General features: G+C 38.9%; 1 protein-coding gene across 6 annotated transcripts in view; it reads left to right on the top strand.

Moving 5' to 3' along the window:
* Positions 1–17,133, top strand: part of Ankfn1 (ankyrin-repeat and fibronectin type III domain containing 1) — a 387,596-nt gene that overhangs the window by 304,624 nt on the left and 65,839 nt on the right. For all 6 annotated transcript variants that reach the window (XM_013519407.1, XM_013519406.1, XM_005394075.2 and 3 more), the window contains 2 exons: positions 9,976–10,073; positions 12,372–12,462. In XM_013519407.1, coding sequence (XP_013374861.1) covers positions 9,976–10,073; positions 12,372–12,462 — 189 coding nt within the window. The remainder of the gene's footprint in view (positions 1–9,975; positions 10,074–12,371; positions 12,463–17,133) is intronic.

Genomic DNA, 17,133 nt, shown 5'->3' with positions numbered 1-17,133 from the left:
TCTACATTTCCTTCAGTCTTCTTCTGTAAAAATGGACCACACTGTTAAACAATAAGCTCCTTGAGGCCGGGGGCCACGTCTTTCCTTCCCTATAGCCCTGCAACCTAGCTGATCAATAGTCTAACATCACTGGCCACAACCTGAATGAACCCAGGGAATATTATGCTAAGTGGAATTAGTGGGACCTTAGCTTCCTCTTATACATGAAACCTGAAAAATAAGTGAACAGCTTAAGAAAAAGGGAGAATGGTGGTGACTGTAGGTATTGGGGTTCAGAAAGGGGCAAAAATAGAGACATGGAAGTCAAAGAGTACAAAACTGTAGTCATATAGGAGCTACAAAAATGGCACTACCCAGGGAGCTACAAAAATGAGACTAGAAAAATTGTACACATGCACGCACACCAAAGTTCACACTTACATCAAACCCTGTTCACCTGAGCCTAGATGCCACACTTTACAAGGGAAAATGGGGTGGATGTCCAAAGATCAATACAGCATGGATTCTGTCTTCAGGGAATTTGATTAGTTTCTTAAAAGTTATAAGGGAGAAAAATGGATCTTCTTAAATGGATATAGTGGAGAAAGAAAAAAAAGCCAAACAGAGTGCATCTCTCCAGGTGGAAGCTCATCCTCTGACAGGACAGTTGGGATGTGTTTGCTTTTCCCCCTGTGGCTGGTTATTTTATTTCCATGAGTGTTCAACAGGATTCAGGAAGCTGTGAACTGGCCACATGTCTCTATGTGTAAGTCAGACAGCTATCCTATGCCTCTCTCTCTGCTTTCTTCCCCTTGAGCAATATAAAATAACATGCCAGAGCACTCCCTGCAGGCAGCAATGGCATTGCTCTACTAAAAGCAAACAACACAATAATTCCAGACTCCTGGAAAGCTGCTTCAGAAGAACTCTCATCTCAGAAAGGGGTGGCCTGCTGCTTCTTCTCTGTAGAGGAGGGGTGAGCCAGCAGCTCAGCCTGCAGCTCTCTAATTCTCATTCACTGTGAGTCCCTGCTGTTGTTCAGTTATATCCATTCCAGTCCTTAAAAATGTACTTGTACTTCCTTCACCAGCAAAAATTATAACAAATGTTTTTTTCTAGAACAACAACTACAGCAAAAATAGCCTAAATAAGTGAAAGTCTATCTGAATCTCCCGCAGCTCAAAAACAGGGCTATGTTCCAAGGAAAGAGAAAAAGTAAGACGTATATCTGACTTACTGAGCTAGGTGCCTGTTTCCAGCCCACAGTGTCCTGCATCGGTGGTTCAGCGGTAGAATTCTCGCCTGCCACAGTGTCCTAAAAGTGCCTATTCATGAACACCCAGTAATCATGAATATACAGTAATAATACTATAATAATGCATAATGAAATAATGCAAAATACTATACATAATAACAAAATATATGAACAATGATGCCCAGAGATAGCTGACTAGATGTGGAATTCTTTCAGGCACCCGAAGTACTACCTGGTATGTCCTCTCAGGCATATGCAATCAACATTTGGGTTCATTGGTCAGCTCTTGATTCCGTTAGCCTGGCTGCTCAAGTTTATGAACACCCACTTTGCAGGCCATGCCCTGTGGCAGTTTGGGGGGCCACTCTTGACTTAGGCAGAAAGATGCAGGAACACTGATCCCTTGCTGTCCAGGGCCTAGGACCTGAGCACTGGTCAGACTTCTTAGATGGTGAATGCTTGATAAAGGACCTTCTGCCCCAGATTTCTTCACTTGGCTACCCCTGCCTCCTAAAGGGTGTGTTCAGTGCCTTGTTCATGATTTTTGTTATCAGAATGTCACCTAAATTATGCTGAAGAAATCCACGTCCTTCCAACACTATACCTTGTTCGTCAGTATACATTCGCTTTCTAGAGTCTACTTGAGCAATGAGTCACCTAGCATTTATCCAGGGATTTATGCTCACCTGGCTCACTTGGAAAAAGACATATCTGTGCGTGTGTGTGTGTGTGTGTGTGTGTGTGTGTGTACATATAGTTTTTGAATACTAGAAGACAATTTTCTCAATCTTTTCACAATTTACAATATAACAACCACAGAAAAATTTAGCTTTAACCTGCATTATTAATATTTTCTCCATTACTTTCTTAAGCTTAGACTAGTGGTCATCAAATTTCTCCCATAAAGGTCCAGAAAGTAAATAAATTAGGCTTTGCAAGCCACACATGGTCTCTTTTACATGGTATTCTGTGTGTGTCTATGTGTGTGTTGTTTTGTTTTTATAGTTCTTCTAAAAATACCAAAAAAACAAAATCATCCTTACTTCCCAAGCCATACAAAATAAGACAGGCCAGATTTGTCTTTAAGAACTGTAGTTTACTGATACTTGGCCAAGATGACCATCAAATAATAAGTGGTGATTTACAGCATCTGCTGATTTCTATGGTGTAAATATTCCTACCATGGTCAGTTTCAAAATCCCAACATGATGTCACTGAACAGGGATGGAAGCAAAATGCGTGGTGATACATCATTATGTATTATTTCCACCACACAGATAAAATAGGTGTCAGTAACCTCAAGGGCACAAACAATAGTAAAATAGGAAGCAATGAGTTTCAAGTTTATGCTGTCTGGTTTTGGTGTAGTTTATTTAACCTCACATTACATAGTTTAGCTTTTAGTGATGGCTGAACTGACAGAATTTCTGAAATGTTAACAACTTATGTGGACTGACAGTAACTGGGCTTCTGGCTGACTAGTATTCACTCAACAAATACTTCGTGCAAGGCATGGAGAGAGTAAACTAACAGTAGTAGTAAAATAATAAAAACAATAACTTTCATTTAGAAATGTAAGATTAAGAAAAAGATAAATTTACATAAGAGCTATCACGTAATAAATTTTAAGGCAGAAATTAAGAAGTAAATGGCAACCAGGCATGGTGGCACACACCTGTAATCCCAGCACTTTGGGAAGTTGAGTGAGATAGGAGGTTTGCAAGTTTGAGCCCAATTTAGTGACTTAACAAGATCCTATCTCAAAATAAAAAGTAAAGAAAGGGCTGGGGATGCAGGTCAGTGTGAAGGCCCTCAGTTCAATCTCTGGTACCACAAAAAGTGGGGTAGGGGAGAAGGGAAAGGTGAGGGAAGGGGAAGAGGAAGAAAAGAGGGAGGATGTGGTTCAGTCATTTATGTACATTTCAAAAACCTGAACATTTAGATATCTCTGCCCCCAAACCGTACCTGTGCAGAGTTCTTGTCATAGCACAAGCAAAACTTAGAGAGTACAGAATATATGCAGAAAGGCTCATACTGTTTTCATGGAAGGTGGAAACCAACAATAAATAAATGGATATATCTTTCAAATTCTAATGTGCTTTAATTTTCTAGAAGTGGTAGGTGCAAGAAGACTTAGTGTAAAAAAAAAAAAGCCTTTTGCCCTTAATTTAAATCATTGTTTTTCTAGGGAAATTTAATTTGGGAAAAAATGTTTTTCTAATTAACCGGATGACTGTGTGCTATGCAAACAATAAAGATTCTTGTTTGAAAGTAACGCATGCCCCTGCGCCTGGGACTACCAAGGGAATTTAAAATAAAAAATGCAAGCAGCACCAACCTTGTATTTTGCCAGAGCTAAAATTCTTGGCTTCAGAGTTTTCATGTCAGTTCTCAATTTAAAATCCACAAGTGTTGAGCGGGTTTGCGTTGCACCAAGACACCGTTTCTCATCTCTAGAAAGGACTTCTCATCTTTGTCTTAGCTTCTTGGCATGTCCTTTCCTCCCTTTGTCTTCCTCTTGGGCTATGGCTAGTCTGAGGGGTTCAAAACTATACATTTAGATGGATCTGAGGAAGATTTCATCATGCTCCGGTGCTGGGCCGGGCTGAACTAGGCAGTCTAGCCAAATTCCATTCATTAGCTAAGGCGCCAGGGTGAGTGTGACCACAAAGGATGCTGTTCAGTTCCACTGAAGAGCTGATAGGAAATAGGAAATACCCTGTTTGTTTGTTTGTTTGTTTGTTTCTGAGAGGTAGTACGGACGAGAGCCCAGGATGCCAGAGTGTAGAGGTCAGGAATTATTCCATATCTCAATTCCTAACTGAGCAGCAAACAATTTCTATTCTCGTTTGATTTTTTTTTTTTTTTTGCTCTATTCTAACAGTTATTTACTATCTATATACCAGCATCAGATTTCTTCCACCTTAGGGTTTACACATTCCAAATTCAAGAGTCAAATACTCAACTCGCCCAACATTTACAGAGCCACCTGCTCTGCACCAGGGACTGAGATGGGTGCTGTGAAAAGTGGCATTAATCAGACACGGCCTCTGCTCTCAAGGAGCTTATAAACAGATCTCTGAAAAACGAAAGTACAAAACAATGAAACAAGTGCAGTATAAGGAATGTAAAAATTGCTATGAGAACATTGGCCAGGATGCTTCCCTTGGGAAGTCAGGGAAAGCTACAGGAAGGAAGAAACTTTGAGCCAGACCCATTTGAAGGAAGGGGCAGCTTTTAGTCATCAGTTCACATATTAAGAGAGAAAACAACGTAAGCAACGGGGCTGAGGTCAAGAGACTGAGGATATAAGTGGAGGGCGTGGGTGAGGCAAAGAACATAACTTTTTACAGTATTTACCTGGTCATGTGTGACCAGCCCAACATAACTCTGGGCTAGGAGGCATTTGAGACTTTCGAAAGAAACTTCACAGTACAGATGGTTTTATGGTTTGTTTGGTTTTTTTAATCAATTGAAGAGAAATTAGTAGGAAGGGAAGTGCTGAGCCTTTATGCTTTTACTTTTGCATAGTCTTCACGCCTCAAAAAGTTGGCCTGAGCTAAGCAGGGTATATGAACCACTTAGAGTGCGTGCACCATGCACCACGAAGCTTGGAATTCACATGAGCTTTAGATGGGATTCTGGGATCATGCACCTCAACACTTCAAGTTGTAAAATTGGCTGCTTTTTCACTGCTTCTGTGGCATTTCCCATCACTTTCCAGACTTCAGGTGGCAGGGACAGACTTTCAGGTGCTCTTTTTCTTTGTAAGCTTCCAAACTGTGCTTTGAACAGCTGCCACCAGGGGATGGTGGTGTGGAGCTAGAACTTTTCTGCCTGTCTCAGTCCATTTTCCGGTGCTATAATTAAATATCTGAAACTGAGAAATTTATAAAGCTAAGAGATTTGTCTTGGCTCATGGTTCTCGAGGCTGAGAAGCCCAGGTACATGGCACCACAAGGGGCTCATGCTGCCTCCCTTCACCCATGGCAAAAAACAGAAGGGTGAGCAGGAGCATGCAGGAGACAAAACAGAGGGCTGCCTTGCTGTGTAACAATATGCTCTTGTGGTAACTAATCCAGTCCCGTGAGAGGCAACCCACTCCTGTGAGAAAGGCATTAATCCCTTTTAACGACCTAATCACCTCTTAAAAGCCCCACCACTTTGCAACCCTGTTACATTGGGAACCAAATTTCAACATGAGTTTCAGAGGAGACAACCCATAATCAAACTATAGCACTCCCCAAACGACTCTATATTTTTAAAAATCTTACATTTAAAATGAAATGTTGCCCACAAAAACAAAGCTTCCCATTTAAAATATTCGGCTACTTGATATATAGCGAATCACAGTTTGAGCCAGAGCAAAATGGTAGGGAGTATTAATCCAAAATTTCAGGAATATAAATAAGGGCTATGTCTGTTACCTTTCTTGCTAATTTTGAACTGCTATGAGCTATTGCATGATTAGACCCTGCTTCTATTTCCCAAACTTAAGTAGAAACAGTTTCTCTGATCTTTATCTTAAAATTACAAGCCTTCTGCAGTTTTAAAGTTCACATACATACCTCCCCAGCCCTTCAGGGATTTAAAGTAGGTTTATAAGTTATTTTCCCAGGCCTTTAATATTAAGTCTTTACCAAGGAACAACTCTCCAGAAAGAACACGGGAAGTTGCTTTCTTAGAAATCCCAGGTGTTCTCAGAGTGTCCCTCCTCATTCTTTAAATGCCCACGAGCCGCCTAGATCTCTACGTGGCTTCCTGATAAAAGGAGTCCACCAGTCTAGAAGTACATATAGGGAAAAGACTGCTGATCACCCCAGAATAGATTGGCCACTTGAACAAGGAGAATTTTTTTTCCCTCCAGTATAATTTGTTCATTAATCCCTTTCCCTTTGAAACTCAGATGTGTTATAAGATCTAATTAGACTTAACTGTTTAAAATTCTCTATTAACTCCCAAAGCAAGACCATACCTCCTAACAACCCTGCTTCCATTTTTCCAAGAAATCAGGCTCTCTTTTTCCACCTGAAACATGCATTGTAAAACATTTCAATAGAACAAGAACAGTTTTTATTCAAAACTGAATTGTGACTTCTTTAGAAATTTTAAACAAAATTTTAAACATTGTATCTTGAGCAACTTCTCATTAATCACTTGCCAAATCATCTGGTATTATTCTCACTAATCCTTTCTTCATCCTTTAGTTTAGAAAATCATCCTGAGTTCTTATTCTAGAGTCATAAGCTCTTTACTCTAAACCTCCCCTTTGGACCTTTTCCACGGCAATCAATCATGTATGCCTCAAGAGCAACCAAGGATATTTTTGCTTCTAGAATTTTCCTGTGTTCTTTGTTCTTCCTATATATCCTTGCACATTTGCTACTCTTTTTTTTTTATTTATAACTCCCTCAATCCTTTCTTTTATTTTATTTAGCTAGAATTAAGTACAACCTTATTCTGATTAGAAATCATCCCCAGTTTAAGAGCACTGATAGTTCAAAAGCAGAATAAAACATTTTTTAAAAACGTATGTGTATATAATGTATTTAGCATTTATGTTTTAGAATATGTGTTTTAAGGAGGTACAGGCCTAATTTAATAGGTAATATATAATTTTAATCATTTGATTTTAAATTATATTTTATAACATGCCTGAGAGATTCCAAAGAAGGAGACTTTTGAAGATATACATGGGAAAAAGTATCTCCATGTTGGATAAAGTGTTGGAGTCTATTCTGGGGGTATTGTGCATATATCTACATACTATAAGATAAAATATATATGCATTACTGGAGAGGAGAAAAGACTAGAGTCTTGAGGATATGAGTGTGTGTGTCTGTGTGTGTGTGTGTGTACACACACACATAGACTAACATACATATACAGCACTGGGAGGAAAAAATGTAGGCTTATCTGGGGATACATGTATATGTGCATGCATATACATGCATATACATGTATATGTGTGTGTATATACACATTCAGTCAAATACATGTATTGTACCATAGAGGAAGCAATGAATGACATTCCTCCTGTTCTCAAGTTTCTCACAATCTAACAAAAGAAAAAGACACATACCATAAAACATATTACAGTGTAAGAAATCTTATTTTTATATGAGTGAAGGACTATGAGTGAACAAAAACAGGTGTATTTAATTAATTTTTCCTAGGAAATTTGGAGCTGACTTTGCTAGGTCTTAAAGTATTACTAGAGTTTCACTAAGTAAAGATTGGAAGATGAGCTGAAGACACAGCAGCAGAAAAGTAAAAATAATAATAACAATAACAATAATCAGATAACAGGGACTTGTAGAAGAAAGACCTTCTTCTGGCAAATGGCAGAAGAGGATAGTAGTATAATTTAGGGACCAGAAATTAGGCTCCTTAAAAGCTTTATTAAAGCTTCATTCTATTCTCAAAGCAACTAGACACTGTCAAAGGATTTTAGGTGGAGAGGAAAATAATTAGATCTGCATTTTTAAACTATAATTCAGGCTATAGTAAGAGGATTACATGTAAGGATGAGGAGACAAGCAGAAAAAATCAATTAGGAAGCTCTTGCAAAATTGATGTTTATGATTATAAAGGCCTATTCTAGAGGTATCGCAGTGGGAGGTGAAAAGGAGAACTAACAGGAGACATTCTAGAAGTGGAAACGACTGGGTTTAGTGATCAACTCATCGTAAGGAATTAGGGAGAGAGAGGTAAACATACAGTGAGATTTGGGGTTGGGTGACGGAAGTGCAATAAGCTATCATTAAAAAAACACTCTTTTGGCAAAAAAAAGTATTTAAGGAACATTCAAATTGAGTGAGAAACACTCAGGTGGAGATTTGCAGGAGGCAGTTAGACTCAAAAAAGGCTGGATCTAGTTTTAATACTCATGGTTGAAGCCATAAAAGATAAGATCAACGCAAGAGCCAAAACCAAACCCCCAGCGAACATCACACCAAAGGGAAAGGAGAAGAGGAACCGGAAAGAGCCTAGACAGGGAGCCAAAATGTAGGAAAAGCAGAAGAGGGGGCAAACGAAGACAGAAGGCAAAGAAGGTTGCAAAAACCAGAGACCAAAAGAGGTGGAGTGTCTGAAAAAGAGGCTGGTGCTGCATATCAGTGCACTAGAAAGAGAAATTTCAAGAGAGCCAGCCAAGCAAGCCAGATCCCCAGGGACACAAGGAGGAGGAGCAGAGAAATCAGGGTCAGCAAGCTCCAAAGCAGAAGAACGAATGACTCAAGAGGAACAGCAGGATTTGGAGACGGTTTGGATACAAAAGTGTTATAGGGCAGGTACCTTAAATCTTCCAACCTCTAGTTTGTCACCATGAAGTTTAGAAAACAGAGGTCTGGTTTTCCATGTGACTTCAGCTCCTTAAGCTCCTGCTTCATTACAGTTTGACTTAAATCCTTCCGTGTGTAAACAGTTAGTTAAGACAGGCTTTACCCGTGATGCACGATATATCTCGCTATCCATGGTTTTACAACCAATGGAAAATGTTACAAACGAACATGGTCCCACAGTAACACAGGGCATTACAACTTGGATGACTTAACCAAGAATGAGCATCCACCTTGGGAGGGGCTGGGGATATAGCGCAGTGGCACAAGCGCTTGTCTGGCAAAGCTGAAGTCATGAGTTCAATTCCCGGTACCAAAAAAAAAAAAAACTTTGGGAATGTCAGGACAGAAGAGCACTGCCACAAATCCCACAATCTAAAGCTGAAAAAAAGCCAAGGATAAAGCTTGGAAGAAGAGTGCAGGGAGAAGGAAAAGAGAAGATAAGAAAGAATTAGTATATCAGACACTAAAGGAAGAGTGTCTGCAGAAGAAAGGGGCATCCAGCAATGTGCAGAAAGTAAAAGGAGGCTTCTTTATGTGGGATGAGAAGGTCACTGGAACCTTGAAAAAGAGTTTTCAGTTGAATGATGAAACAGAAGCCAAATCTGGGGGCTGGGGATTTAGCTCAGCGGCAAAAGCGCCTGCCTGGCAAGCGCAAGGTCGTGAGTTCGGTTCCCGGTACCGGAGGAAAAAAAAAAAAAAAAAGAAGCCAAATCTGGGTAGTGGGCACAGGTAGTTCTAAGGTACCCCTAGTTTCTGGGTACCTTAAGTGATTTTTCTTCCATACACATACAATGAACTGTTCTTATGTGTACTTTAGTATGAGTCTAATTATCCATATGTGTGTGCACACACACACACACATAATGTGTCTTTATATAGGAATGGCCATGTGTATAGTACTGTACAATCATCATATACCCTATAAGGACATTTTTGTGAAGGATGAAATGATTACATATTACCTAATAAAGCAACATGACATCCCCCTTAAATTGTGTAGCACACTCTTGTGATGTTCACAAGAATAAAGCTGCCTAACGATGCAAACTCTCATACATGTCCCTGCCATCAAGTACCATGACTACATTTAATACAGATTATATCTCACACCAAGAACATCCAAATGTACATATACCATAATATAACATATCTCTCGAGGTCCAAAAAACCCATAAGGTATATTAATGTCTATGAAATCATTACTTATTTGGCTCCTCTTTTAAAAAATAATGGTGAACTTAGAAACTGACTTCACATCCCAAAGAGGATTGTTCAATGTGCTGGTATAAGGAAAGAGGCTTGCAAACATCATTTCTGAGAACATGCTAGAATTTCTATGGTGCTTCTTGACATATGACTGAATCTTATTCTCTTCTCCTCTTGGCCCCATCCCTCCAGTGGAATGGAGCAAATCTAAAGACTTTTCTCCTTTGGCTGGAGAACTCATCATGGACCACCTGCACACCCTGAGATGCACAATCACAGGACTTATAACGGTAAATGTCCTCCTGGTATACTTGCTATCTCCTGTGCCTGGTATTTGTGTGGAGATGTTGACAGCAAATGCCTACTCTGGAGGCAACAGCCAACACCCAGGCCCCTGGCAACAACTGCCACTCATTAAGCATGATATGTCTGGTATCCATAATCTGAATTTCACAAAGGAGTAAGTAGACAGCATGAACCACTTTGTAAGCTGCAATGTTCTAAGGAGATCAGAAAAAGACTGGCCTCATGCAAGCCTTGAAAGCTGCAGCTTTCTGGATCACAGTCTAATCTGCAGGGGGATCAAAGGCTCTGAGAGATCCAATTTTGACTCTCTGTCTGATGGTAAAAATAACAGCGTCATCCAGCCCTCACCCCCACAGCCCCAGTTGAGATCAGTCATCAATTGGAGTCACACAATTTCCTGAGAGAAATCCTTTTCCCATGATTAAAAAGGGAAAAAAAAAAAAAACTCTGCTAAAACTGCCTTCACAAAAAAAGAAACTATATATTGTGGAGCTACATTTCTCAGTAACCTAAAACAATTTAAACTGTGAATGAAAAACTAGAACAAACCATGTTTATTTAGTTAACCAATCTAAACTCAAACAGTAATTATTTGTGGAACTCTGAGCCATATACACATACGAAATGCAACAAACAAAAACACCTAGTAAAGTACTTCCAACTGGAACAAACCTGTATGTCCTCAATTACAATGCAAAAGATAAAAAATCCTTTTTAATCAAAATATTTCAAAAGGGAACTTAAAATAAATTTATTGTCCAATTCAAATACTATCTTAAAACCTTCATATGGGGAAAGTTTTGCTGTTGTTATTTTTTTAAAGGCTGGTGAATTAAAACACTTATCTGTAAAATGCAATCTTGAAACCCAGCATTGAAAAGTGGCATTAGGTTGCATCTTTCCAACTTTGAACCAGCTTATTCTAGTAGAATTCTTGGTGTTTGGGTCACCACCAAGAATCTTGACTTTTAGTCCTAATCGCATGTCTACACCAGAGGCCAGAACTGTGGATTACCAGAGCAAACAAACCCCAGAGTGGGTGGCCCCCGGAGATGGTATCAGCAGAAGACTGATTCCAACCCTATGGCTCATATGATGGAACAGAGCCAGAAGGAACCCTAGGGAATTTCCATTGCTTAAAAGAAAAAGGGATATGTGATAAAAATGGAAAACTCTCCAAAGAGGGTTTCACTAATATCTGAACTAATTTCTACAGGGATTAAATTTTTCCACTTGGCCATCCAATAAGAGCAATGCAGACACTATACTAATCATATAAAAGCCTGGAAGTAGATTTACACTTCTACGTAATCCCTATAGCCTTGAGGTGCATAGAAACCCATTTTCAATATTAGAAAAAAATTTAACTTCATAATAGTGTTAAGGCCAATATTATTAAATCCCTAGCAAAGGCTCTACAAAGGTTTGCTTTTTTTTTTTTTTAAACTTCAAACACCATTTTACAATTTTTGCAAGCAATGTTTCTTCAAATGCTGGCTTCTCCAAAGCCTCTTTGCATTCATTAGGAAAAAGAAAAATTGTCAAAGCAAAAAATAAAACCATGTAAAACACATTAACGGATTTTCACCAAACAAAAACAGCGCCTTAATTCTGAATACCATAAAAAATAAAGATACAAGCCATTGTTTTAATAATGGCTGTAAAACTGATGTTACATCAAAGAATTAATTTAATAAAAATGCTTGAACAGCTGAGTAGCATACATTTATTGCAGCATTATTTACTGTAGCACAAAATGGAAAAAATCTAACATCCACCCATGAAAAATTGGCTAAATAAATGATGGTATTTTCTACAGTGAAATATGAGGCAGCCAGTAAAAGAATAAGGCGGGTTTTTAATGTGCTAATTTGAAAAGATATTTATTATTCCTTGTTAATTTTCTAAAGTAATCTGATCGGCTAAAGAAGGTGATGGTTGTTGCGTCGGAGAATCAGGAAATAAGGAGAAAGGGTTAAGGATCACTGTTTTTTGGTAAACCCCTTGGCACTGCGTGACTTTTAAAAATTGATAGTTGATTTTTGAGAGGAGGGTTCAGAAAAAGTAATCCTGTATCTCAATTTTGAAAGCAAGAAAGTACACAGAAACTAAGTGCACACTTCAAATGTGGTTACTATAAAATATAAACATAATAGCAAAAAAAACAGAAAGCTAAGGTATGGGCATCGGAGTTACAATGAGCAAGTTAACAGAGATCTCTTTCTAGGGTAAAACTGATTAATTAAAATGTCTGATGCATTATCTATTTCAATTCTTTGCAGGGACAGCAATATTTCGTTCAAGTCTCAGCTTATAACATGAAAGGATGGGGACCCGCTCAGACCACGACACCCGCATGTGCCTCTCCTTCTAGTAGGTGGTGGCTACTCTCCAGCAGGTCAACAGACTCCAACTCCAAGCACCACTGCTGTTCGCTTCTTCCATTCCTTGCAACCCACAAGGCCCCAGGGTTGCAGCATCTGGGCCACATAATGCATGATTTCTTTGCAAATATAGTCACAGGAAGGCAGCTCATTGGAGTCAAAGGAGAGGGACTTTGGAACCAAAAGGACTTGACAGACATTCTACCTTTTTATCAAAGTTACTTCACAAGTGACTTAAACTCACAGAGCTTTGAGTCAACATCTGCAGAACGTATCTAGTCCTGTTCTTTCCCAGGGCTTTAGTGAGGGTGGAGTGGGGACACGGGGGAGCGGCTGGCCCACAGTTCACAGTTCATTTTCCCTCTCATCTCCCTTTCCTTTCCCTCGGTAGATACATCACATCAGTTTCCCAGAACAAAATCTAACAAATTTTACTAATCTGACATTCTGCCAGAAGAAAAGCTTTTTTATTAACAGGCACTCTGTAACAAATATAATCTATAACATTTACAGTGCCGGCTGAAAAATTATTTGAAGATTAATAATTCATTCCTGGTATGTTTGGTAACTATTCACCAGAAAATGTAATTAGCTTGAGCAAACGTTTCCAGACAGATAATATGATAGATTTGTCTTTGTCATGAGTCTGCTGCTCTGGATTATGTTTTCAACTGTTTCAAAAGTTACTACTATGAAAGTAAAAAAAAGGTACTATATGCTTCTTGAGAGAGTGAAAACTACCACATCCTTCATGGAACACAATGTGCCATATTGTATCAACTGCCTTAAGAAAATCTATTTCCTTCTACCCCGTATTTACAAACCTAGGAATCTAACCTAAGGAAAGAGATACAGATAAGCAATGATGCACAAAGATGTGTACTATGGCAGTAAATTGATAATAGTGAAATATCACAAGTCATGGGGAGAACTATCTAATATTAACTTAAAGTGAAGTACGATGAAAAATTCATATCTACACTATAGAACTGAACACAACCACTAAAAACGGTATTTTATAAACCCATTCATTATGTGCAAAAAATTTCTACAGTATCAGTATTATGTAAAAAAGTACAAATGGTGGGAGGTTTCCATTTAAGTATTGGTTCACTTATAATTAGGAAAGGTATGTCTGCATATCTTGATAACTGTCAAAATTTTACAATGCACATTTGGGTTATGAGATTATAGGCTTTTTTGATATTCTATTTCATGGATTTATATAATTTTTAAGTCTTATAACAATACCCAATATCAACTATGAATCAGGCAATGTATTGTACGCTTTCACATGTACTGTCTCTCTGAGTCCTCACTGCAATCCTCCATCCTCCTTCCTTTCTTGTGGATAAACATCATGCATCACTATTAACATTAGAGATAAATTTTTTTAAAACTCATTTCACACAGAGCTTGAATCTAAGCACTCTATATGGACTGGCCCATTTTATCGATGAGGGAACTATTAACATAGAAGTACATTCACAGGGTCCAATCTGTGCACTGGGATTCAGAGAGGTCATTACACAAGCTGACATCAGTGGTGTAGGTCGGAGTCAGAAGATAATCTGAATTTGTCGAGGGCCCGCCATGTATCTGTCCTATGCTGTGATAACTAACAGAGCCCTACTGCAGACAGACAAGCAGACCAAGGGTCTGCCAACCATGCTGACTACCACTTCTCATGGATTCAGATAGCTCTACTGGATCATACATGGACTTGGACCACAAATGCCAGAGATCCCCAAGGCCCTTCACTCCCCCTGAATTTGATAACTGAGTGATTCCAGTCTTATCTGGAATCTTTATTACTGAAGACTTACCAGAAACATAAATGAATTGCAAGAGTAAGATGCTAAGGGGGCCAAGCAGAGTGTATATTACTGGAGAGGGAGAGACAGAAAGTATATGGAAAAGCACACAAACACTAGCCTCAGTTGACCTGAAAGTGAAGTAGGAGGGAACACACTCGAAATCCATATCCCATGCAATTTCAGATCTGCATATGGAGGCATTTACTTATAAAGATCAGATGCTCAGGTTCTATAAACTGCAAATTCTATTCAGATATTGTCTCATAGCTCATTTGTAAAGGTCTCTCCAGAAAGCTAAGAACAGTTGTTCAGGACATGGCGGAATCATTTATATATTGATAATTAGCATTAAATAGCAATACTTTCTCAAACAGTATATTTGATTAGTAGCTATAACTGATGAAGAAATGAAATCCTAACATATGGTTATACTTGTTGCAGACATGCCATATCACTTGGAAAGAACAATATAAAAATGCTTCCATTCTATTTATAAACAGGGTATGACATTGTGATGTAACAGATATCAGTACTCAGGTATTTACTAGAGGACAATGTATTCTAACATGACAGGGTAATTGGAAATTTGGTAATATGTTCCAGTAAGCTATAAAACCTTTTTTTTATATTTTTACAAAAGGCCTTAATGTGTTTTTATAGACTTATGTTATATGGTATGGTACATAATAAGAGAAAAGCACCCAGACAGGCTTGTCTGAGTTACGATCAGGAAAACCCTGATATGGCGAGTGAATGTAAGCTCTGCATTGTGTTGCAACTGAAGTGTCTCATTACCAGAACAGTGAACCATATTATGTGGCACAGCCTGCTCTTTTCCTACCATGCTAAGTTTACTCCTGTCAGGTTCCTGACTTCTTAATATATTTTCAATTTTCTCCCTCATCCCTAAAGTCTCCTATTTTATACAGTCATCAGAACCTTCCAAACATCTACCAGAAAAACTCATTCTTTCCAAAAACCTTGGCATCCTGACTAGTATTCACTTGGGCTGCAGTTTAGCATTGGCAATTTTCTAATGTATCATAAAGTCATCAGATCTAGCGTGCCCCTTGATGTATGGGCCTCAGCTAAAAAAGCCAAACCCATTTCATCTCCCCTTGCACTGATGCCAGCATTAACTTTCACTAGAATGTATTAGCATGTTTGTGGCCATGTAGTAATTCAGTCACCCAGGAGTCTCACTCAAGCTCATGATCATGCTCATCTTATGCACACTTCAGATGCACACATCCAAGAGAACAAACCAATAATGGCCTCAGGGAACCCAAGCTGATGATTTTTATTCTCACTGTCCCCCAGGATGAGAGGCACTACAACTAGTCTAAGAGTCACTGGGAGTTACTTCCTCAGACTTTTCCAAATTTCCCAGTAAAAATCCTTCCCCAGTCCAGCCTACCGGACACTATAATACTTCTATTCCCGATGCCTCACCAGCAATATAGTAAGTGTCACCTAAGTTCCAGAGTGGTTCTTTACTTAAATTATTTCTTTTAAATCTCACACAAACTGAAAAGAAATTTTAAATCACACTGTTAAGAGAAGAAAAGTGAAATAAAGCGAGATTAAGTCATGGCTCTTGCCCACAAGGAACAAATAATCTACAAAAGGCACCTCTGCCAATTCCCTGTCTCCAGAGTTGACCACAGCTAAGCCCTGCCACTCAAACTCCACCCAAGCTTCTGACCTTCCTTCCCAAAAGGAAAAAAAAATGCCCCTAGTATAGTCAAATGAGGATAAGCACTCTGGATGGTCACTAGACCATGTTACAGCCCTGGCTATGCCACCAACAATCGAGATTAGACTGGAAGGGTTGTCTCTGGGCCTCATTCTCCCAAACGTTAAATATGGAATTCTACGGAGAAGAGAATGGGAAGGAAAGATAACTAGAAAATCTCTGAGGGCCCTATCTTCACAGGTAACCTGTTGAAAGACTAAAAAATTATGTTTCCATAATGAACTGGCTTTACTCTAAGTTATTATTCACAGAATACCTGTCATGTAACAGGCATTGTGCCAGATACCTAGTATACCTCTTATTTAATCCGCATAAGAATCTCACAGGTAGATACTATCCTCATTTCTCAAACTAGGGAGCAGAGGCTCTGAGCATGTAAGCAGACAATGAACTAGGAATGAAAAGAGCCAGGATTCACACCCAGATGTCTCCTGCTCCAGAATCTGTGTTCTTAAATGTGCTTTACTCTTGGGCTTTGGATTCACCAACATGAAATGCTCAGACCTGTCTTTAACTGATATGACATATGCTTAAGTTTCTGGATGAAGACCCCCTATTTTAAATTAAATCTGTTGGAGAGGGAACTTAAAACTTGTTTAGCTAAAATTTAAATCCAAGATACACTTGTGAACTAACTGGATTTTCTGGGGAAGAATGACTAACATTTTTAGAGAACACATTTCAACGAAGAAGCACTTTTAAGTGTTTGCTTTTGAAAGGTTCGGAAAGGAAAAGTGGAGGAGGGAAAAGAGAGGAGAAAAAAGGTGGACAACGAAATGACTGACCTGCTGAAAAGAGCTCAAGGAGTTGGAGACAGCAGAATTGCAATCTTGACATTAGTCCCGTATGAGTTATTACTCTTGATATCATTATAGCCAAATGGAATGAAAATAGAGGGGGGAGAAAAAAATCTCAGTGGGTATTGCAATTTAAATTTGCCATGTAAGCTAATACTGTATATTTAGAGACTGAGCAGACAGGGTGGTTGGTGGCTCAGAGTATGTGCAGAGCTTGCTGTGCCAGCTAACCAAAGCAGACATTCATTAGAGCAAAATGTAGATTTCCATTTCTTGGCATCTGACATAGG

This window comes from Chinchilla lanigera, unplaced genomic scaffold (genome assembly GCF_000276665.1).
Source record: "Chinchilla lanigera isolate Chin_1 unplaced genomic scaffold, ChiLan1.0 scaffold00050, whole genome shotgun sequence".
Lineage (NCBI taxonomy): Eukaryota > Metazoa > Chordata > Mammalia > Rodentia > Chinchillidae > Chinchilla > Chinchilla lanigera.
The sequence above is the reverse complement of the archived record's forward strand: the minus strand, read 5'-3'. Positions and strand labels throughout refer to the sequence as shown.